General features: G+C 35.4%; 1 protein-coding gene across 1 annotated transcript in view; it reads right to left on the bottom strand.

The window, feature by feature from the left end:
- GLRB (glycine receptor beta) overlaps nucleotides 1-25,423 on the bottom strand; it is a 44,681-nt gene extending 19,258 nt beyond the window's left edge. The window contains exons 1-5 of the mRNA XM_041479932.1: nucleotides 25,269-25,423; nucleotides 13,866-13,972; nucleotides 11,268-11,335; nucleotides 5,347-5,576; nucleotides 1,983-2,065 (exon numbers count right to left, since the gene is read on the bottom strand). Coding sequence (XP_041335866.1) covers nucleotides 1,983-2,065; nucleotides 5,347-5,576; nucleotides 11,268-11,335; nucleotides 13,866-13,972; nucleotides 25,269-25,390 — 610 coding nt within the window. The 5' untranslated portion in view covers nucleotides 25,391-25,423. The remainder of the gene's footprint in view (nucleotides 1-1,982; nucleotides 2,066-5,346; nucleotides 5,577-11,267; nucleotides 11,336-13,865; nucleotides 13,973-25,268) is intronic.
- Between the last annotated feature and the right edge of the window lie 363 nt (nucleotides 25,424-25,786).

Raw genomic sequence — 25,786 nt, 5'->3', positions numbered from 1 at the left:
CTCACAATATTCAAGAATAAAACAATATTGATTAAATATGCATAATCAGAATCATGGTTTACAAGCCATTTTTTTGCTACCTTCTGTTCATTAAAGATTAACTTAATTCAAACAGAGATAATGTGTGTTAGATGGAAACACAGATGAGGAAACATAAAAAAGATGGAGTTGGAATGCATCATTTTGCAGTTCAAAGCCTGAGAAAAATGTTTAAAGAGCCATTCTTTTTCTGGAGGCATTAGATTATTCTTTTTAATTTTTGAAAAACAGCTGTGATTAAGAAAGTGAAACTGTTCATAAATGTATTTATGATTCACAATAATTTAATAAAAATCACAATGTTTCAAAGCTTCATAATATAATACGCTATAAAAATATTGTTTTAATGTTTCATTCATAAAATCATTTTCACCCGTTCCAACACACAGCATATCACAAAACTGCCAAGATCCTTTATGATAACAATTACTGGAGAGTGAAAATTGTGTCTACAGAGAACATGCAGAACTGGGGATTATAACTGTGGATATGAGAACATCTTAGTAACAACAGATGGCCTTTTTTGATTTTGAAATTTAGCAAGTAAAAACAAAATACTGATTTGAAAATAACCTAAGAATAAAACTGCCAATGGCTAGCAGGGAAAGAACTGGAAGGACAGATAGGAAGTCATAGGTACCTTTCTAAATTTTGATAACTGAATTAAAAGGTAGATGAAAGTTTAGTGCACAGTCTCCAAAGAAGCAAATTCCCTGCATTTGAGTATATCATCTTAGCATGATTTTTTTAACTAGTAGTTTCTCCTTGCATGACTATACCTTTCAACACTTGTAAAGTAAGTGGACTTGCTGGACTGAGAAAACTTAAGTGAACTTATATTAGTATTACTAATTCCAGTTTAACCTCAAACTGATTTGGTTTTCCATAAGAGTTTACTTCAGCTAATGTACATACATAGTAGTGATGAAATAAAATTCTAAAGATAGATGCTGAAAATCAAAACCTAAATTGTAAAACTCTATTATTATTATTATTATTATTATTATTATTATTATTATTATTATTATTTGCCCTGTCCATATTGTGATACTCTGCCCAGCTCTGGCTAAGCTTACTTTTTCTTCACTTTTGACTTCCTTTCCCTAGCCTCACCTTTCCCACCAGACCTGCTGGAGTAAGAGCTGAACGAGTTTATATGTTACAGCAGGAGCAGACTAGAACAGGTCACCTTCCTTCTCTCTGATTCACGCTCATCCTTACTCAGGAAAACAGAATTACCATGAGAGTGGGATCACCAAGGATTAAACTGTTGGAAAAAGCTGTAGTTGAGTAGACACCTGCGTATTTGGAGCACGGAAAGGAAGATGGATTTCAGAAACATTTTGTCAGCAACTTCCAGCATGGCACGAAACCCTTCAGAGATGTGACCTGTCTGCCCTGTTGTAAGATTAAGTCACCTGGAGACCAGGAATAGATGCCTGACTACATCCACAAAACATCCTGAAACCACTTTCAAAAGGTTTGATACTAAATGATCTCACTGCTTTGGCATAAAATGATTTTCCTTTGGTAATGTATCAAAGGAGTTCCAAACAATACCAATGTATCATCAATGCAGGGGGATAAATTGGGCCCCAAAAACCTACAAAGCAGCACAGGTTGGGGAAGTTAAAACCACCTGGCAAAACCATTCTTTTTTGCAAATAATATGTTTCCATTTATCTGAGTTTATTGTAAATGCTTTTACAAAAGGTGCCAGTTATCATTCTGGTTGATAGCAAAAGCTAAAACTAAGAGTGCACAGCGCCATACCAGTAAGAAGCATCTCTGATAGGGAAATGTACATTGGTAGGAGCCAGTGAGTATCAATTTAATGATTCATTAAAAATGTTGAGATGAAGTAAACAGAATTAATAATTTTTGTTTGATTCTCATGCATGCCTAGAAGAGAACTGTTTTTATGGACAGAGTGATTTACATACAGCTTTCCAATTGCATCTTGCAGCGCTGTGTATCCATAGGAAACAAGGTCAAGTCCAAAGGGCATGACAGTGTAATAGACAATCTGAAAATACAGAAATGGTATTTAGAAATGGCGCGAGCTGTCAGGTAAGCAGTAGATGGCCATGAGAAAGAAAAAAAATCACAGGTTTATGATTTTCGTCTTCTAAAAGAGCAGAAACAAAGTTTAGAAGTTATAATTAGCAGTTTGCTATGGAGACCTCTCTAGTATAAAATAAGACAATACAATTTTATAGAGGGTTTTAAACATATAGAACCTCACAAATTAGAGAACTACCAATACAAGACAAAATACATATAGGTCATAGAATAACCAAAACAAATGCCCATATAGAACAGAGTCCTGCCTCCAGCACTGGGCAATGACAGACTTCTAAAGAAGAATATGACACTACAGCAATCTGGAAGTGTTATTTTGCCAGATATCCAGCAGCATCCAAAAGTTACACCTCAAGGGCTTCCCAAACCAGAAGGGATTTGTGAGTATTTAAGGGACATCAACAGATTTTTTGTCTCCAATAAGTTGTTTTCCTTTCAGTTGCTTTCTGGAATCTAGGTGTTCTGGTTTCACCTGGGACAGTTAGTTTTTTTCCCTAGTAGCTGGCACAGTGCTGTGCTCTGGATTCAGTATGATGGTAACGTGGATAACACACTGATGTTTCTGGTTGTTGCTGAGTAGTGCTTACCCGAAATCAAGGACTTTTCAGTTTCCTACACTCTGCCAGTCAGCAGGGACACAAGGAGATGAGAGGCAGCAGGTAGTGAGCAACCTCTTATTACAATTAGTATCAGCATAAATACTTTTATTTTGTTCTAATTTGCTGCATTTTTAAGGGGTTCTTGACCCCTTCTATGTCCTTTATTTTCCTGCTTCTCTCCCCTGTCCCACTGAGGCCAGGAGGAAGCGAGCAAATGGTATTTAGTTCCCAGCTGGGGTTAAACCCTGACACCATATAAAATTTAATATGCACAGCATCTTGCAGCAAAGAATGCCATAGCTAAGCTGCACACACTCTAATCATACATTTTTACCTATCCTCAGTCTGTCTTATAGTTCTTCCACTGTAAAAGAAGGCAAAAAAATCAATGTCCACTACAAATGTGCCATTTGTAATTTAGAGACCTTTACAGCACCACCTCCATTATTTTGCTTTTTCCAGTGTGAAAAGTTCAGCCTTGCTCAGCTGTTCTGTACCTTTGACTGTCCTTGCCTCCCTTCCTAAAGCTAGAAGACCAGAATTGCATTCAAAATATAAGTATAGCATACTTTTATGCACTGGCATAGCTTTAATCCCTTATACTTCCAAGAATTCAATTCACTTTCACAAATAGTACTGAGCTATTAGCTGGTATTTTCAGAGAACTATCCATTACTACTCAAAGCTAATTTTTTTGGCTGGTAATAACCAACTCTAGATAAATCAGGCTTTATGTGAAGTTAAAATAATTTTTTTCCCTCATGCATAATTTCCACTTGTTTACACTGAATTTCATCCCATACTTTGCTACCTAGTCACTAGATTGATTTGTGGTTCTCACTGTTGTCTCTTATCTTTACTGTTCTGCATATTTTGGTATCATCAAATGCACTTGCAAATTCAGTTTTTCAGATGATTTATGCTGAAAAGCACAGAACACAAAATAGATATTTTTGTGGGAATCTACTGTTTACTTCCCCTGATGTGAGCAGATGTTTATTCCTGCATTCAGTTTCTTAATTCTTAACTATTTGTGCAAGAGCTTTCTCTCATACATATTTTGCCATGAAGGTATATTGATAACTGGAGATTCTTTCATTTATACGTGATAATATCTCTGCAAACTAGAAACACAAGACATAGAAATTACGTCTTTTAAAAATGTCACCAAAAAACAGACCCTAAAAAATTATATGTATCTTACCTGCATACATATAATGTAAGAACATAGTGTGCTACTAAAATGAACAGAGTATTTTTAGAGAATGACAATAATTTCTAACTTTATTGAAACTGGTTTTCTTATCTGCAAGTTTTCAGAGAATAATTTTTCTGTCAGAAACACTTCCATTAGTATTCACTCAACATTCACTAATCATTAACACTCATTTATAAACACCTGCAAAACAGAAAAAATATTTAGAAAATATTTCAGTGTTTCATTTAACATTCACTCTTTCAAATGGGAAACTTCTTTCATAACTGGAAGCTATTTTCTACTTTGAAATATTAATTTCTACACACTTCAAAACTACAGAAGCAGCTGAAATCAGAACCAAGATCTTCAGAGCAAGCCAAATGAAATGCTTTGATTGCCCAATGTATTTTCTTTTCTGATCACTGCAATGATCTTGAAACTGATTTTTCTCATCCTCTTTTGAAATGGGAGAAAAAGAACCCCAGCTCTTTAATATTGTTTCTCCTTTTTTCTATCTATTTCTACTCCAGGAAGAAATAGCTCATGTAAACCTCACTTCTTTTGATTATCTTTAGATATCTTTATCATTTTTTATTATTTTATTTATTATTTTTTATTATCTTTAGATGATAAAAAATGATTAAAGGTAAAGTTGCAGTATGTTTAGATAATCATTTTTGTCTATCAGGGCAATATGTTACACAACACACCAGAAGAAAATGCACTTCCTGTTAGAAAATTTAGCCTAATCTCTGAAAACTAGAAACTATAAACTCTCCATGTCTGCAATTCACTATTACCTTCTTTTTAATCAATTAATTTTCTGGTTTAAGTGGATAACTATTTTTACGGCATTGTGTATACATTTGATAAACTAAGTCAAACCACCAAAAAAGGATATGACAATTGCAATTAAATTGAACAGAAATTTGGAGGCTTCTGAAAACAATTATATCCAGTAAAGTGTAAAACTTAATCAGGATTTTTTCACAGTACTTTTACAAAACATACATCTTCACAAATTTTGTTATTTATGCCTTTCCTTGTTTCTTCAGCAAGTAATCATTGTTTACTTTAGTTGCTGTAAAAACTCAAGTAGTGTGCAACATATACTGTTTTACTGAAGGCTGTATTTCAGATATATTATCCACTCCACTGTGCTTCTAGGAACCTAAGAAATTATCAAAAGGGTTTAAATTCAGTTAGCTCAGCTCAGCTTAACACTTCAAATACACTTCAAATTTCTCACACTTGCAGTGCTATCATCTGATTTCTTTACGCATAATTTCTTCCAGCGTTGTTTAGAAACTGTCTAATATAAATTTAAATGTTAGTAATAAGTTGTATTACATTACTAAGGCTAATACAGGATATATATTTCATATAAAATCACTTTAAAAAAACAGTGGAAACAAATAAATAAAATACCTCATGCTGACTAGGACATCTCCATCCCGAAATATAAAAAGGAGGATATTTTCTTGTGTGACATCATGGAAGTTAGCATTTTTTTCATTTGCAAAGAATAAGTCTGGCTTCCAAAGACATTTAAACATAGTTGGATCCACTGTCAGTGTATCTGAACCTCTCCAGTCATTGGGCAGTTTGAGTCTGGGGTCATTCCACTTCTGTCTTAGAAAGATGTTGACTCTATAATCCTGATTGGAAGAATAAACGAAGATTAGACTAGCCAAAAGTCTAGCAAAAACACCACAGAGAAATAAAACAATTCCATCAGACTTGGAAGAGAAAAAAATTATGCCCTGATTTTTCTATCACAAAGACAGTAATCACTATTCAAATCACATTACAAAGTATTATGTTCAACAGACTTTACTACAAACAGATTACATCTCACTCATGGTTTTGAATACAGCAACTTTCCTTAAACAAAGGATCAAATTACCACTCCAGAGTAATTTTTGCATCCCCTCAGTAAAAGCTCCTGTTACCCAGGCACAGAGAAAAGCATGCAGCAGGGCAGAGAGAGGCCGCAGCTTGACTATATCTTGACACTAAAGGGCTGCAGGCAGCAGGCATGATATCACTTCTTTCAGGATATGCTGTGAGTGCCAATTCCAGTTTACTCTTCATTTGGTTGTGGCACACTGATGGTAAAATATCACATTTCACACTATAAAAGCAGGAAACAGACCAGGTAGGTAATAGATTTCATACTACACACCCAGAATACAGCCTCAGTCCTTCTATCAGTGATCTGGGACTATCTTGGTAACAGGAAACCTGATGCCAGCTTGCAACATAAGTACTGAGGTAGCAGGTATGAAAGGAGAAACAGAATCAGTCTCAAAGAGACAAAACCAAGGCTTTACAGAGGAAATCTCCTTCTGAAATCAGTAGGACTCTGGCTGAAGGAAGGACAGTAGTGGGGCTGTGCTCAGTGAGAACCTAATTTTGCTTTTGGGAATCGGAGTAGCACGTGTCTCAGGGCAAAATGATACCCTGCACGTGTTCTGTGCTTAGCGAAAGCTGTGGGCATCCGAAGGAAGAATCTGACCTAGAATGTCAGCTAGGATTTTTCAGTCTTATCTCTTAAGTCATTTTGTTTTTTACATTTACATTTAACCCAGTGCCTCTTTTTGATGTATATGTAAACTAGGCAGATCACATACAGAGAAAGAATAAATTTATTGTTGAAAAAAAGTTAAACAAACCCAAACAAATGAATGAAAATTCTGTATGTAAGATTGTTTCTATCTCCAGTCTTCCTAGTTGTCTTCTGTAGAGTGCTTTGTTTTTTCATAATTGTCTACTAGGTACAAAGCCTCCTGAGAAAAGGGTTGTGTCTTTCAGAGCAGTGAAAACACTGCTACTGCTCTACAATTAGAGCAAAATACTAGAAATGTAGTAGTGAAGGTTCTCGCCATAGTTTTCGTTTGTCAATATCTGCATAAAAACAAATTTTGTAAAATTTTTTATTCTCCATGTCAATGACTCTTACACATTTTTTTTGTTGATACAACTGAATTATCTTCTGCTGTACTTACTACATTTGCAGTCCAAAGCAGGTGCCATGTTGAGACAGTCATCCTAACTTCTCCCACAAGGAGTCCACTTGGCTAAGACCTCATGCAGAATAATTTAGTCTGTTGATTTGCTCTGTATATTTAAATAGAGTGCCCACTTTCCCATGTCCAGTCCACCAGCCAAATTAGCCCAAGTATTTCTTTATTACACTATACTGTGTAATATTTTTCCTTACTGCATTGTAAGGAAAAGCAAAGCATCAAAACTAAGTACTTGTTACTTGTTGGTAGTTGATTTTTGAAGATATACATAGTCTGACTCTTATTTATACAAAGACCTATGTTGTCTTGCCAAAGAAAAGAAGAAGCAAAAAAAAAATGGTTAATATGAAGTGAATTTGTACGGGAAGGCTCTCATAGAGAAGCTTCATAATTGGAGGGAATTCAGGCCATTATTTCAGAAAGCATCTTTTCAATTATATGTATATAATTGAAAATTTATTTTACTTGATTCTTGCTGAAGTTCCCATTCCCATGTGCACTTCTTATCTCAGTGAAAAAAATAGTCAAAATCATATGAGATAAATACTGCATACCATTCATGCTCACAAGCATTACACTATTGGTTACACTGAATTCAATTTCCCCATAAACAAGTGCATTACCCTAATTTTAAACAAAATAAGATGCCTTCTCAAAGCCATAGGCAAATGATAAGCACTTTTAAACACTTGCCTTCAGCTTACCCATTCAGTAGAAGGAGATGCTTACATCACTGAAAAGCAGAATGCACTGGCAAAATAAGAATTGGAAGTAACATCAGGTGGATGCTATTTTGTTTCCTTCCTTTCTTTATTACAAATGAACTTAAACACCAAACTATCAGATGTTTTGACATTTTAAGAACTTTAGTCTGTTTCTATTTAACTCAGAGAATGAAGAATCCCACTAATCTAAAATGGGAGGTTCAGGCCCAAAGCAGAGATATTGACAGGGATACTTGGAGAGGAAGGCCACCACATACTTGAGACAATACAGAGAATGTAAAAAGAAGCAAAGAGATGTCACGATACAAATCTGTGGCTAGCCAGCAGATAATGTGCAAAAGGGCAGCTTCTTAGAAGAGCATGCATCCTTACAGCATCTGGCAGCAGTAAAGACTATGATCTGGTATAAATTGATCTTGAAAGAAGTCTGTAACCAGTCCTCTCAAATTTGAACAATGAATTTTAAGATTCAGTAAGTGTATTCGAATTAGGTTGAACAGGGGCTGAAGAAGCAGTCTGCATGGAGCACATGGTCTTCCTGCATTTTATATATCCAGGAAGACCATGTACATTTTATATATGCTTTTTTTAATTTCCAGAATGATTGGCATTTTATAGTAAAGGAGAGTCAAATAGCAACTAAAAAGCCTGAAACTAGGGGAAGAGGATGGAAGAGACATTCATCAGCATCAGAGCTAGGAGGACCTGTCAGGTAGAAGGAAATACAGAAGCAGAAGTATTCTACAAGGCTTTGTTTTCCCATGTAACTCCAACAGAAGGCAAGTAGTTTTCAGGGAGGTTGGGAGGCATTCTAGGAAATATTTCAGAAGTCTACTAAATAGTGGGCATGTGGCCAGAAAACCACCTCAGGCCAGAAAGCAAGCACAGCCTACACATATCTCTGCAAAACAGAGCACATAGAAGATCATGAAAGACTAACTACATAAACTGTACTCATACAAAGAAAGGCAACATAATAGTGCTTCCTTTTAATGAAGTAGAAAATGTCATTTTTAAAATTAAAATATGGAAACTGAATGGTTTTTATAGTCATGAATATTAAAAAGACCTTTCTATAAGATTTTAAAGTAAAGGAGAAGGAAGAACTGGTGTTTTGTTGCTTGAGTCAGTGAAGAAAGGTCACACTGCAAGCAAAAACCTTGAAGATAGATTTTGTAGACAGAAAGTCAGATCATCATCGCAGAAAAAAATATTATAGCCCTACGGGTATTTATACTAGAAACTCTCTATCCCTAGGAATCCTTGACTGGTCACCCAGTTTAAAACTGTTTATAAATGTGATATAATCACCATATTATACCACAAATCTGCAGTCTGAAAATATGTGTGCAAACTCAGAAGCAGAGTTAACATGGGATCCTTGACAAGTAGTCTAACGATAGAGAAGGAACAAGTTACAGGATTCAAGATAAAGGGAGCTTACTGGAATGTAGCAGCTCTGGCATTTGCTCTTCTCCTTTTTATCTGCACAAATTCTGATTCTCTCTGTAGTTCACTAGTTCTTTTGCTTAGTTTTTTCCAGGAGACTTAGTTAATAAGTGTGTGGAAGCACTGCAATTCTCTTCAATATTGAACAACACAACATGAACACTATCCTTTCTAAACACAGAGCAAACATTTGCCCTTCAGATTCTTCACAAAGGCTTCAGTAAAGTGATACAGGATTCTGGGCATAGGACCTGCAAAATGGGTATTCTCTTGCTTTAAAACAAAGTAACTTCAATGATTTTCTATAAAGAAATCCCCTCCTTTCTTAAATCTAAGTGGACTATACCTCACAAGGAGCTAATCTTAACTCTTTGTTGAGGATGAGCCAACTGCATAGCTAAGAACATGATTATCACAGGACCAGAAGGACAGCAAGCAAGGCCTTCTCTCACTGTCACTCTACATATTTGTTTGTTGGGCCTTCGACCATAACGTGTCTTCCAGTCATCTGGTACCCATCGTTATTTTTTCCCACACTTCCATCACACAAAAGAAGGAATAATTGCTTTAGCATGGCTTTACCCACACAGATTTTGCAAAAATTTATGAGTTCAATTATTATAGCCAGCAGTGGCTAGAGAGCAAAGCATCATCACAATAATTCATTGACTTAAAAACTTAGAAATACATTATTTCAAAATTTTGAAAACACTCCAACCAGTTTAGTAGCTTCTGGTAATTTTAGAGACAGTCTATAAATCCAATACTCCACATGATTCTCACCAGTGCCAGAGACAGTAGAGATGTAGCCAGCCACTCTCTTCTCCAACACCAAGGAACCTTTTCAGGAGTTCTGGTGCTTCTGCAAATGTCTCCTTTCTGAACACAAGAGACCCCTCTGATCCTTCACAGACTTGGTGCCTCACCTCCAGGAAATACTTTTCCTGTGATTCCAGAAGCACAAGTCTTTCCTATTCTAAGCAATCCATTTCTACTGTCCGGTGTATTACCCAGACCATTTGAAGACAAGTACAAACCTATCCCCAAGAGAGAAATGATTCCTGAATATCCAATGCCCACTGCAGCAGGAAGAGTTTTCTAAATAATACATGGAGCAACAGATTGACTGTTAATTTTGTCAGTGCTTCCTGTACTAGATTAAGGCAATCATAAAGTTATCCAAATTTGACATAAATATGCTTAGCTATCATGGTGATCAGCTAGACAAAGAAATTTAAATGAAAGCATAACATAAAGTAAAGAAGCTGTCTGATAGTCAGATAGAATTACAAAGGAGAGCATGACTCATCATACAGCACATCTTCTAGTAAATTTGTGAGTGACCGTATCAGGACGGCACAGACAGGCATACATACATGGCTGTGGAGAGCATAGTTCTTTTTTTTTCGGAGGGGCTGGGGGAAGCAAATCTCTCACATTCATGTTTTGTAACTATATGAATCTGGGTGAATTGTAGAAAATCCTCTTTAAAAGTCACTTTTTAAAGCATGCAACTAACTTCAGAAACTTGAAAGGGCCATCTGGCCCAATATACTTCATATCTTAAGACACTTATCTTGGTCCTACTTTCCTGCTCTTCCTCCCTGCCCCTCTTTAAATTTGAGTCCTCTTTTTGTTTTCACAAATAAATCTTGTGGCCTTTTGGGCAAACTTACATTTTTTTGTTTTAATGTCACTTACTACAGTTCCTTGTATTCCATCACAATTTATTTACATCTTCAGATCCACATCAAATAAAAAATCTATACATTTCATCCTTATGCATGTCTGTTCTTTTTCTCTCATATACAGTCTTAGTGGTTTGGGTTTTTTTTGAATAACACACCAAGCAAACTATGTAACAACTCTCATGAAGATCTTCAACTCATACTGTCAAATGGGTTCTTCCAATGAACTTAATAACCTATGGAAATTAGTCTAGCTCTTGCATCTTAGAAACCATGGATTTCCTTTCATGTAAATCAGATTCTAAAGCTACAACAATCTGTGGACACATATAGAGTGACATACATTAATAGGTTTAGATCTAAAATATTTCTGTTTTATAGTTCATAATCCTCAGCCTGAAGTTTGATTTAGGAAGGAAATCTCCATGTGCACTACATGAATTTAATTTCACTCTTACCATAGTTGTCTCTTGAATTGATCCAAAGCTGTTAATGAAGATGTTAACTGCAACGTCAACTGGAATTCCTTTTAAAAAAAAGAATTCTAGTGAGCTACACAATCCAGTAAAGGTACATTATTGTTCATTTAAAGCTCCTTTACACCAGTATCATAATGTCACAATGTAACTTTAAGTTAGTATATATACAGTTATCAAAGTCAATAGAAATCACTAAACCACTTTTTAACCTAGTGATAAAAAAAGGGAAAAATAAAAATCCTTAGTCCAGAGAACTAATCTTACAGAATTCCACTGACCATATGTCTAACTTAATAGTGACTGAATTTCATGATATTCTTTTATCTCAGAATGCATAAGCCAGTATTACTTTTGCACACAGTGTAATGGATAGAAGCAATTCATATTTCTAGCAGCAGCCACTTTTAACTGTCAAGGTCATAATGACACACTATCATCCCAAATTACCTGTTTATGATTTATGATGAGATATTTCCTTATGCTTTAAGAAGATATTTTCTTGTGCAACTAAAGTACATAAGCCTTTACCTGTCTGTAAAATATGAATACAGGCAGGTAAAAATTATTGCATGCATTTTTCACAGCTATCTAGCCTTCGTATGAAGGAGTTGGAAAGCTGCTCCATTTTACAATGGTTACCAATTAGCCAGGAAAAATTTCTAGAAGTCAGAGCTGTGAAGATACTAAGATGGCCTGGATTTTTTTCTCTTTTCCACAGCCAGGATTCCTGTAGCTGAAGAGGGATGGTATGACAGCTGCTACATCTGCCCTCTGTCACCCTGTGGGAACTGATTGGCAGTAATTTAATCTGGTGTTAACAGAGAGTTATCACAGAGCAAGGAGAAGTGACCTGATAGTTGAGAGAACTAATTATGGACCACTACTTTTATTTAGTACCTCTATGGTGTGAGTGTCAGGATGTCCACTAGTTGCAGGTATATCATTTACACAGTTACAAATACTCTTCCTAATTTCAGCAACAAAAGAGCTACAAGAATATAAGAATAGTTTTGACAGACTAAGCAAATACAGTACAAAGTAATATATGTTTCTTCCAATAGCATGTTTGTCTGCATAAAATATTTTATGCAGCTTTAATACAAAAAAATCAAACTAATTCTTTTGGTCACCAGAAATTTATGAAGATAAAATTTCACTTTTTCAGTTAAACCAATTTGTTTGGTTTGGTTTTTTAATCAGACTACTTAAGTATTATGCTTTTGTTATGCAATAAGCACAGTACTTATTTTAATGCCTGACGCATGTGACAGAGCACTCATCACATCACTAGTAGCCAAGAGTGTATTCTCTCTTCCAGATTTGAATAGGATGTGCCATCCAAGAAAATCACTCATGCGTGAGGAACATTTTAACATGGGCAAACCACTTGTCAGAAAATGTTCTTTTTCTTCCACCTTCCTCTGAGTTAACATTACATGTCCTCCCTTTCCCTTCTGTCTTGATTCTTACCAGACTGCCAGAAGGGTTATCAAAAATATAAAGAAATCTGCACCATGCTTTGTGATTACAAGCTGATTATGCTGAAGAACAGGTAGAGAGGAGGCTGGACATTTATTCTTTGTGACAAGACAGTGCTGAAAACATATAAATATGGTTCTACAGTGAATAAGAAAGAAGCAGTACACTTACTGAGAACTGAACTTAATAGGTTTATAAAACTGTTAAACAGAACTGAAAATAGCCTCTTCCAAAGCACAATAAACATTTAAGATTTCCAAATTTTTCATACTAGTGATATTCATGCTAAAATATCTCTTAATGCTCATATAATTATATGAGGAGTTTTAAATGAAAGAGCTGTTTTATGTAAACTGCTTTATTTATATGTAATAAAATTGTCTACATCTTTTTAGTGGTACATTATTTACAGAAGGTAAATAATCTAATTCCTGAAAAGTCTAATTTACAGCCCAACTTGTGTGAATTCTTAGAGGTTTTGCAGAGAACATGTATTTCAACTTTTTCTTCTCGTGTAAGGATTCACACACTCTACACAGAAGCATCCTGCAACATCTGACTACCAGGGAGATGTTTTAATGGCAGAAAATGTGTTTCAATGCATTACCTATATGAATTCCTCAAGTGTGTAAGCTTTATAACTAAAATATATTTAAAGGATTTAATAATTGTATAGTTTGCTAATAGTGATACTGCTGACCCCAACTTTTTTTAGTCATCTTAAAGGATGTCTATAGAGAAATCTGGTGGTTTAAAATGCTGTAAGGCAGAGTCTAACTAAAATGTAGGGAAAAAATATATTTTTAAAACTTATTCTATAAATTCTATTTCTACACTTTAAAAGTCTTTTATAAAATAAGACCAATAGTAATAAAGCATCACATACTATTACGATAATGAAATCCTAACCTATTATCTTTCAGCTCAAAAGGATAAATATCTTCTGCAGTTTCACACTATCTAGGGAGGCTTCCATTAAAAACAACAACAACAACAGAAATTTAGCTTGTGAGTATAATATCTACATAATTTTTCTCTGTGTGAAAAGAGTAAAACTTAAAATCCAAAGATAAAAAAAGGCTGAAATATCTGACAAACCTTTGAAATTAGGCCTTATCCTGGGATCATAGCTGAGCAATAGTCTGTTCAAGATATTGCTGGTAGAATTAGCAGGTACTCTTGCAAGGTCTTCAGCTGATTGCTGCCTGTAAAAAAAAGTTCATTAGTTACTATCAAGACAGAAATAATTCCATGCTTAAACTGAAGTGATTTTAAAGTAATGCCATAAATGTCATTTCACAAGCAAAAAATGTACGTTATTTACAGGTGCCATAACGTATAGTCTTCCTTTCCTTGAGAAGTTTCAGTAGTTTTCAAGAAACTACTTGTGTAATAAACACAAATGCTCTGACATACTCTTAACTGTAAACTTGGAAGCAAATAAACTGCAATTCCCTAATTGTTCCTTTCTCTCCAAATAAAAATATGCAGAGGGACATGATTTCTTCATCAGTAGAAAGCAGCCACCTGAACTATTTTTAGTGACTGTCAGATTAGGAACCTCAGTAAATTGACAGCCACTTTGTAGGTGCCAAACCATGCAGAGGCTTTTGGCAGTCTCCTGCTCTCACATGCCAACGCCAGCTATTCCACCCAGAGCTGGAGGATTGCATAATCTCTTTGTCAAGTGCTAATAAAAGCTTTACTACAGAAAACAAGGCCTTGGACTCACTGGTTTTGCAGGAGGAATTTAAAGATCTTCACTACCTTGCCATTATTGTGCTGGGTGTTAAATGAAAACCATTGCTGCAATCAAAAAAACCTGCGACAGGTAAATGTAGCTACAGGAGAACATGAAACTGAGTGTAATAAAAAGCAATATGGGTGCGTCAGTGCCCTCCCCAGGTATTTTAAACACCAAGCAGGCTCATGATGGTATGTAAATGAACTTGTATGTTTCCAGAACCTGTTCAGTGACTGTTTCCAGTTTTGAATTCTGTCTCATAATCATTTTTCCATCCCTTTTATGATTACTTTGCTGTCTTTCTGTCATTATAATTCAGTAACCAGGATGCCATGTAAACATAAGAGAAACGCCCTACATAGGTATGATTCATATGCATCAACATTATCACCTCTTGCAAACTAATGTACAAATGTATTTTGAAAAATAATCAAGTTTATTTCCTTAATATGTTCCATAATCAGCATAAGCTGCTGTTGCCTTCTTCACCACGTAATTTCTTTTTTTCATTATTGTCTCCTATACCAATGTCAGTTTGACAGACCTACAGGTTATCCTGTATAACAGCTAAGTTTTTTTTCCTTCTCATCCTTCAGTTTCCTTCATGTCCTCTGGAATTTATGCCTTATTCAAACATTTTTTGAAGAAAACAATAACTTTACAGAAGTCTTTTGACCAGTTTCAAAAAAACCCCAAAACCAACAAAAAAACACATGAATGTATTCGATCTCCTGATTTTAAAATATCTAATTATGGCAGCTCCTGTTCAGCATTTTCCTTATTTATTACTAGGAAATTAATTAATTAATAAATGCCAGCATAGCATGACATCGGTATTTAATTGAAAATTGGAGATGAGACCAGAGCCTGGCCCTTGAAGAGCTCTTATTAATAACCTCACCTTTAAAAACAACTGGTTTAACTCAAACCATAAGGGAAAAGGGAATCAGATCTGCTGACTTGGTAGCACTCACTATGACTTCCCAAAGAGATTTAATCTTCTCAGTTAACATTTGCAACTAAAACATTTATAAATAAAACTAAGAAGGAGTTCCCTATTATTAAAAACATGTCAAGCATTTATGAAAACATAAATGCATTTTATTATATCATAGTCTCCTTGATACCCATTGAGCATTTTATTGTTCAGGAAAAAAAATAATCAGATTTCTGTTTTCTTTGTTGTATTCAGGATATTTCTGAAACCTACAACTGCATATCTGCTTAGCTATTTTCTTGTATTTGCTTGATGTTATAAATGAGAAAAAAATTAGGGCAATAAACCGGCACTGAATCCTCCTTGAAATTTTGATTACTAAACAGTAATTAGCAGGATAAGTATGCATTCCAAAAACTACACAGCAATGTACCTCCCAAGAAATATGTATCCAGGAGGATATCTTAAACTACAACATACAGGAGGAGAAAAGAATTGTGGAGCAGCATTACGTGGCTGTAGTATATAATTCCCCACCCAACTCTTGCAGTAAACACACTACAACCTCTGTGATCTGTAACAACCACATGAGTGAGCTAAATGTTCCAGCAGAACTTCTCCAGAGATAATTGGTCTTCTAATAAAACAAGGAAGCATTTACTTTTAGCAACATATGTTAACTTCCTGTTATGTATACAGAACCTGTATGTTCTGTATAAAATAAGCTCTGCTAATTTAATATTACAGCAATTAAACAAGGAATATATGTTCTAGCTCCTTTCCTAATAATTGACAAATTCTCTTTCAAACAATCCTCCCAGGGCTGAGTTTGTAAGATTTTATATTTCACTTAGAATTGGATCATTATGCAAAAGTATTTGTTTATTTCCTCATTTGGTAAGGTAGCTGGACTAGATGACCATTGGAGGTCTCTTCCAGCTGAAATGATCTATTCTATTCTATTCTATTCTATTTCTGTAATTTTGAGATGTGCTCAGTTTTCAGTGATGACCTTTACCACTGAAGAGGTTGCTACAGAAGTATCACAAACCAGCTTTCCATGACTTTTTTGCTGCTACCACTAGTTGGACAAAAGGAAAACAAAATATTATTTTCCATTTTCTAGAAAGAGCAATGAAGAAAAGAATGTTCATCTAGCTATTAAAAAGTCAGGCAAACACTCTGTATGCTGCATTTTATCAGATACAGAAAGGTTCATGGCAGTGCTTCCTTGCAAGTTACATATATTAGCATCTGAAACATCTACATCAGATGTCTACAATAACTACATTTATAAAATAATCTCCTTAATACTGACAATAAGATTTCTTTCTAAATTATGTATAATGAAATACGAAAACAAATCGAAGTAACAACTAATGAACAAACATAAATTATTTTTTTATTTTGTCATGGGTTATACAATCAAGTTCATTAAATAGTGGAAACAGTAATCTGAACTACACAGGATAACATGGGCACATAAATGAAATACAGATACTCATAAGAAGCAATGAGGAAAAGAGAAAAAAAGTTTGAGAAATTAAATGAGTGAGCAACAAACAGCAAAAGAAAGCCAAATATAGCTGACAGTTTTATTTGTCTTTTCGAGTAAGAGGAATAAAGTAGTAGCTTTGTGAGATCTGAGCTGCACTGCAGAAGTATATTAATAAAAATACCTGTTCAAGTTGTTAGCTCAAAAACCATCCAAAAATTGGGCAAATGAGACTTATTGCTTTGGGAAGACAGTGATGGGAAGAAAAATGACAGCATAGCTTGCTGGTAAAGAACTCCACAATCACATCTTCCACAAATCATGGGGTTGTGTTTTGCACTTATACAAGTGTAGAAGTGCATTTTCCCTTGCTTATCTAAGAACCAAGTGAAATACAATGACTTTGGCTGGTTTGAGTTAGGAGGACAAGCATTGAGATTCAGTAATTGCTACTTTTAAAGGTCATTTTGAATGAAGTGGTTGAGATAGCCACTGGGGAAAAAAAAAAAAGCTCTGCTGAGTATCAGTCATATTTTTCATATTTTCACTGTGGTTCTTTTACAGCATGCTGTCATTATCTACCATCATTGAACAGCACACAAGGAAACTTCACCGCAATGACTGGAATTCCTTCTGAGAGCCTTGCTGACCAAAATGCCTAAACTTCACCTGCAAATCAGTACATCAGATGTGTTTCTTGGGGTGAGTTAAGAAGTTAATGACATTTTTGGAGTGACAAATGAGCAAAAAGACCTAATGAGACAGTTAATGGGATATGTTAGCTGCTTGGATAAAGAAGCTGGGACTATTAATGTGAGACATTTACCTAGAGCCACAACTACCCCTGCTTAATTGGCCATTATGGAATGAATTAATGAGAGGCATATTTGTATATTACATAAGACAAAAAGGATTTGAGCTGAGATCTGCCTTTCTAGAAGAATCTTACTTCAGTGTGCTGAAGGCTGAGTCTCACATAACAACACACACACAGAAGTTATTTACCATTTTTTCTAATTCAGCCTACAATTTTCCCATTTGTAAAAAGCTGGTAACTTTGATTTCCACCAGTTGCAGTATGCATTTTAATTCTAATGCATTTATTTCAACCTCTGGTGAATGCATGTGAAGCTGATGGAAAGCATTAAGAAACAGGAATGTAGCACTCTTCATAGTAATTCATTAGTTCTAAGCAAGATACAGTGATTACCAAAGGATAAGGCAACAGAAGCCTCACAGTTGCTATGGAGAAAATTTAAAAGCAAGTAATTGTAAAGCTAGAACTTTCCCTACCAAAGATTTTACCTAAGTAATTAAAAAAGCCCACACAACCAACATACAAAATAACCAAACCCAAAGTTATTTTTCTGTCTCTGAAAAAATGAAATGGAAAATAAGCAGCATTCTTGCATACACAGAAGTATCTGCACTTCTACAGATAGTGTCCTCACAATCCAGAGAGAAAACAAAGTACAGTTGTTTTTTTGCTATAATATCCCTGTGTGAAATGACTGATCCTTGGGAGGTTACATCTGGTATCACTGACAAATCAAAGAATTGTTTTACATACTGTATTTCACAGGACATGCAGTCCTGCGGTATTCAAGAGGTGTTCATCTCCTCTTCCACTGCAGCTCTACACATTTTATCACTGCCTTTGAAGATCATGATCAACATTTCAAGTTGATGGCAACAGGTTTTTTGTTTTCAACAGGCAATTGTTTTCATAATTCACTAACCAAAATCCAGAATTTCAAAGCAGATACGCATGACAAAAGGAAGCATGTATTATACTTGGTTTGAAATTTATACAGCTTTACATTTGTGTTAGGCAAATGTGTCAGAAGACATTATATCTCTATAGGTCATCATGATATTTATTCTCTCATAGCTTACTGAAGTTACAAGGAGTCCTTTCCACATGCTACAGGAGGAAAGAATATAAACGGTATGCTACACAAACAGGAAAGAAAGCTTTTTCATAGTTCTAAATTACTGGCAGATAAAAATACATGATGGAAACTGATGATGGAAACTGACATTTTAGTTATATAACATGGCTGTGTACATGTGAGAAAGGTGAAATAAGTATGGGAAACATAATAGCTATTATCCCATCATATACTTTAAGTACAATTTTCCTGATATAAACTATCAGTGTTCCTATTTTCAGGCATTTGATTTTTTGAGTGCAGTAACTCTAAGCATAAAAACAAGTTAATACATATCAATGACATACTATATAACTCTTCTGAGTGATCTCTCTAATCTCTAGTATGTTAAATAGCTACATTTCCAAACTGTGCAAGGGGACATGTCTATTCCTAAGAAGATTAATTACAATTACTCCAATGAAAATTGGTATCACTAATTACATTAAAACTATGTAACTCTGAGTCGCCATTTTCATGCCTTCACAAATGCAGTTGATAGCTAAACACCTAAAACGAGATATGTAGCTTCAGTACTGAAATTTGGAGGTCGTGCAGTGTAGTGAAAAAAAAGAGAAAGGTTCCTTCACAGCAGATTTTGAAACAGAAACCCAGATTAGGCACCTTGAGTTGTGAACTGTGAGTTGAGGGGGTGAAACAGCTCGTCTTTCATCTCATGTTGTAGATATACCAAAGAGAATAGTCTCCTAATGTGGACACACAACCTTCCTGCAGTTAGGTAGTGTCAATAGCTGTTAGTGTCACTACTTCAGTCCTTGTCTTGCAGAAACCTCTTAAATGCAGCTTTGGTTTCATAATTCAACATTCCCAGGGTTAGACACCTTAAGGAGTGTTTATATGGGAATCTGAAGTGCCTTATTATTCAGTAAACTTGAGAAAAGCAAGCTGGTTCATCTGCCTGCCACAGATCTCACAGCCCCCAAACCAACAGAACCAGGTTAGCATGGTATTTCACCCAGTCTGAACTAGTACTGCTCTCAGCAATGTGATTTTTTGTTAAAGTTAGCTTGCTTGCTCCTAGCTTAGGCATCTCTGCATCCCACCAACGTCACTACCTGTGACCCTTGTGCCTTATGGGAGTCTTGTGGTGTCTTGATACAGCACACAGATGTAAAACAGGATAAGCATCCAAATGTTTAAGCAACATTTTGGAATTAATTTATCTACATCAGTTCCATATCCCAATATTTTTTTTCCAAATGCTGTAAGTATGGAGACAATAGAAGGACCTTGGTAAATTCTAACCAACTGCATGGTGGTATAAGTGGAGATAAAAGAGCAAAATGTAAGCTGAGATACATTCTAAATAATTTGCCTTGACAACAGAATTCAGACCTATGGTTTTGCTTGGGCTTAGGTAAAGATGGTGCAATTCAACCCAGAGATCCAAGTTTTTTCTCAGTCTGGAGGTTGTATATGAAATACAAAGTCTGTAATTTTTCCAAAAAATTTTGGTGTCTCATCACTCCGGTGTTGAGAATGGAGCAAACGTTGCTCACCGAGAGGGAAAGTTACTGAACGATAACCAGTCTATCATTCTTAATTACTGTTTTACAAGACAGCTTAGGTTTTGCTCATACAGCTTTATCTTTTACTGCCCACCACATTTAACCATTTTGAAAACAAATTCACAAACCTTCTGGAATGTGGCCCTATCTGTCTGGGATCACAGCTTTCCATGAGAGTTACATGACACAGAATAATAAAAGCATTGACCAACTGCAGTTACTACAGGGCAGAAGAATTTTTATAGGAACAAGACCTGGGCTCTGCAAAGTACTTATCATTGGAAAGGCTGTCAGATTTATCTTCTTCCACAACCAAATTCAGGATTTCCTTTCAACTTCATTGCATCTCCTCCCACAAAGTGTATAAACCCTTCCACCACACCTACAAATGAAAACGTTCACAGACTATCAACACAGTCTTCTAGATGATGGGAATGAGGAGAGGCATGATGCCACTTTCCCACCAAGTACATTCTGGGGTTGATCACCTACTACAGATAGAGAGGTGATGTATACCCAAACGCTTGATAAAAAAGTTACAGTTCATGGAGAAGTGGAGAGGACCCACGGTATAAAATATATTTGGAACTTTTACTTTAGTCTTAATAAGAAGACTATGTCAGAAGCTTAAAGTTAACCAAGAGAAATTTGAGGACAGAGTTTCATACTACTCTGCTTTAAACACATCAAAGCCTTTTTTCCCTAGTTCCACTGTCTTTTGTTGTTTTTTAAAAGAAGCTGTTTATTGAACCTTTGCATCTGTGACCTTTCTAAGCTTCTGCCCTGGCAGATGGCACAAGCCATGTTTTCTGGAGGGCTTAGAGGGCCATTTCACAGTTTCTGAAGTAGCTGATATGCTTTATTCAATACAAGCCAAATATGATTTGTACTCCTGCTCTGTGCATAAAAAAGGTCTCTGTAGATATTTTACAGTATTTATAAATCATCTACAAGGATACCAATCTCCATGTGGACAAATGCATAAAGGTGAAGAGGGATGCTGTTTTCAAAGCACAGTCCTGCTATCCAGACAAAAGGATGAGATTTAGTGACTGAGGTTTTGCTCTCAGCATTGCTGTGGCATTAGGGATGCTGAGAGATCTTCAGAAGTGAAAGCTGTGCAAGTGAACAGCTGAGTCATCCTAAAACTATAATTAACAGGGATAGCTGTGATGATGACCACAGTCATTACTGGTTTTGTTAGCTGCTGTGTGACACTTACTTATCTATTCCTTTTCTAACAGTGTAATAACCAAGCTTCCCTTTCCTTATAATTTCATTTCATCTAGAGATCTTGTGAGTAGTTTTTAGTAGAGACCTTCCAGGCTGCTAAGGATCGTGGAGATAACAGCAGCAGCTCAAACACCATGAAATAACATTGAAGTGTTTATTATGGTGTAACAAAAGGAAAAACATTTTTCAGCAGTGCTCTAAGTCACAACTGTCTCACATGTTTAAGAGAAGCAAGTTATTACGAAGAATTATGAAGTAGTTAATAAGAACTAAGTAACAAAGTATGTGAGTAGGAAAGAGATCAAGTAATTTAATCTATCTGCAGCTGTATAAAAATCATCCGTATTAAGTATATGAAATTTCAAAATAAGCTTTGTAAACAGTAATACAGATTTGGGTTGGTTTTTTTTTTCTTGAAGGGGTGGGCCTGATTTTTTTTTAAGATTTTCCATGGCAAACAAAAGGCAAAAATTTTGTTACTGAAGCTTTGTACTTCATTGTACTTTGTATCTGTGGAAGCCAGTTTCTCAGATTTGTGGTGCAAAACTGTCTATTATAACATTTTAGGCCCAATATGTCAATTCCTTTGTTAATCAACAAAGATTCAGGAATTAGACAGAAGTACAATTATTCTATGTTTCACTTGGAAAGCCTGAGGTAAGAAGGAAAATGATCTAATGTAAGATGTAAAATCTTACATCTGTTCTGAGAAAGCATTAAATCAAAGTAAGAACCAAATGATTTAGTATCAGCTTCAAGAAACCCTTCAATAAAAACCTGGGAAAAACAGTTTCAGGAACAAATGAAAATAAGATGGTAAATCAAGCCAGTATCACACAATGCACTGAGAAGTACAGCATCATGAACAATCACCAGGGTTTGCTCTAAGATACTCTAAGAAAATAGAATTTTCCTGATTTAAGGAAGCAAATATCTGTTTATGAGACAATAATGAACTTTTTATGGGGTTTCTAATGAACTTGTTTTCATCTTATCCTAAGAGTAGTTAATTTCATGCCAGAGGGGCACATTTGGCAAGAGGCTTGTATTCTGGAGAGCCATAAAAGGAAAAGTTCAAGTATGCTTAATTTTTATCCAAACAAATTCATGATAAAGTCCCAAGCCAGTCTTGTAGCCACCCATTTCTTAACATCAAATTAAGGAACTCAGGCAGTAATATGAGATTCAATATAAGTTTTTCCTGAATAATGACTTGCATAGATTTGAATTTCATTATAAAGTTTGCAAGAGAGGATTGCTCCATATACAACTACTAATGCAGTTTTTTGTTCTCTTGAAGAATTAAAATTTAGCTTTTCACATGCTGCAAGGAGATAAAAGGCAAAAATTTGTTACAATTAAGTTTTAAATTTTATTGCACCAGTAACTAATGCAAATTAAAGGTGGATTAAGAGTTTAACTTATAAAAGTACATTTACATTAGGAATTTGTACCATTCAATTTTATAAATTATACAAAAGGATTTTTTTGGTTAAAAATTAACATGCATTCTTCTAAAATATTTTTTTCATGATTACTAGAAAATTTTTAACTTGGACACTTCCTTGAGTAGTTTTAGTCAACCCTTATAGTGTCACTTGATTCCCTCTCCACAGCACTGTGTTTTGGTTTGATTCTGAGGAAAGATATTTTGCTTTTTTCACAAAGAAAAAATTACTACTAGTAGGCAACCTCTTTTACAACAGAGAGTGCCACCAAATCAAGAAGTTTTATGAAAGATCATTTAAAAAATGCTGATGATTGGAAGTTTGCCAACAGCAGCCTGAGTTAACAGAGCACTGGGCAATTTCTCTGCCAGACAGAGTTGATTTTCATCGCTCACTCACATGACAGGTCTTCTAGATGTCAGCCACAGAAACAGCAACCCCACTATTACAAGTGCTTGTCTCTCAAGCTGTGAACTTCAGCCAAGTGAGATGTAGACAACTTGGTCATTATTCAGGAGATGGAATAGGTCTCATTGCTACAGCAAGTCTTGCTGGCAACACTGCACAACGGATCAACAAGTACTGGATTCACTAGTATTTTTGCAGACAAATTCAACTGGAAAAGTATCACTTTGAAAATGATAGCATGTATTCAATGCTTTTTCAAGTGTATTGATGACAAATGAACAACATATTTAATGGTACCAAGAACTACAGGGCTTAAAATAAAAACAAACAAGAAAAATCCACTCACAAAGATAAAATGACATTGCTGTTTTGAATTCTACTAAGACTAGGTCAAGAACAGGAGGAAATGCTGGCTGTTTAAACAAGACCATGAAAGACCTGGATTCAGTTCCCAGCTGTCTAACTCACTTTCCAAGGGCTTCTGTTCTGATGCCTGTCCTGGGAACCCTGACATTTCTCTCCTTGCTATAAACTCTCACAGTAGCTCAGACCAAAAGCCTCATCCAGACTCAACTTAACTTTTAAAAGGGAAGGAGTGGGTAGGGGTCATTTCAGATGAGTCACGATCATATTTGAGACATATCTTAATGTATTCAAATCTAACAACAAATGTAATTTTTTAGATTTGATATTAAAAAAAAGAGAAGGAAGACATGCACCATATGTAGAAACATTCTAAAATTGTAGGTTACAAATAAACATCTCTATCAATATTTGAAAAGAATGGAAACTTTAAAAAGTATTACTTGAACAATGCTTCTCTCTGATTATTCTACTTTTACTTTGTTTTTTCTTTGGAAAAATTGATTAATGTTAAATAACTAGTCTAACATTCTGTACCTCTTCTTTTATGGTCAAAGAAGAAATATGTTTTAACTGTGTCTAAACAATTTTATTATTTCAGTCATAGTAATTTTCTGCACTTACTGGCAACTTATTGCAGCCCACCAATCTTTTCCACATATATTTACAACATAACACTAAAAATGAGTAAGACTGGCCAAGAAAATTATAAAAATAGCACTCACAAATAAAATATTGTCCTATGGATCACAATGTAAAGTGTGGTAGGCATTAGAAAGAGGAAGTTTTTTTTTAACATCAAGTAGTCATAGGTGTCCAGAACACATCCTCTATTCAATTGGGCAATCACAGATTATAATTTCTGTATTTCTACAGGGAGATTATTCCGTAAGGGCATACCTTATAGCAACAATCAATACATCCACCTTCATAAAAGTTATAGAATTATACGATTGATGAAAGATGCTGAAGACCTTAGTTCTATTCAACATGCAATTGGAATATGTGTAGGACAAGCCTTCTCTTACAGAACTAGCTAACCAGAAGCTGAATTTCATCATGACAGTTTTGCACCCTCCTTGCTATCCGCCATACAGCTGCAACATGATGCTAGACAGCATAGCGCTATGGGACCATGCTACTGTGTCCCCACAAAAAAGAAAGGCACTGGGTTGAAATCCACCACAAGAAAAGGAACAATTTTTGTGGCTTAGATTTTCCCCTTGCGTTAAAACAGACTTGCTGCAGAAGGAAGACAATGACAGAACTATGCTGGTCAAACCCATTCCCACCACAGACCCCATTCTTCTACCAGAAGTATCACCTTCTACTTCAATTGCCACATAACTTCCACTGTTAAAAACAGGGCAGGATCACCATCATACAAAAGCATAAAAGAAAGCAGGAACATACGATGGACATAGATATTGCTTCTTTTTCCCTTTTCCTTTCTTTGAAGACTTCTCTTTGGAATAGACTTCTTCAATCCATAATGAGAATGAGATGAAACATAAAATTGCTAGTAAGAACTTCATCTTGAAGATTATGCTTCAGAGAAATCTTCAGTCTGTGGTAAAAGAAAGCAGCTTATGTTAGTAGGGCTGCATATAGCAAAAGAAAATACATACCTGCATAAAGTAAACACATATTTCACGGGAGTTGGGTTTTTGGTTGTTCTTCATTGTCCTGGGAGAGAGAATCTGTTCACATGTATCCCTGACGTGAAACTGACTTAGGCAATTTCCAGAGAGTCAAGTAGCTTCCCAAAGTTGAAACTGACAGTGAGGAACAGATTTAAATGCAGGTTTGCTTCAGTGTGTTTAAGAAATGTGATGTCTTTCAAAGACTGCCTAACTGAAAATAGTCAGAAGCTTGGAAAGGGGTTCCTCACCAGAAATGTATCAACTGCATTAAATACAATGTCAACCAGT

The sequence above is a fragment of the Pyrgilauda ruficollis genome, unplaced genomic scaffold (genome assembly GCF_017590135.1).
Source record: "Pyrgilauda ruficollis isolate IOZ18807 unplaced genomic scaffold, ASM1759013v1 scaffold5, whole genome shotgun sequence".
Classification (NCBI taxonomy): Eukaryota; Metazoa; Chordata; class Aves; order Passeriformes; family Passeridae; genus Pyrgilauda; species Pyrgilauda ruficollis.
This window is presented reverse-complemented; position numbering and strand designations above follow the sequence as displayed.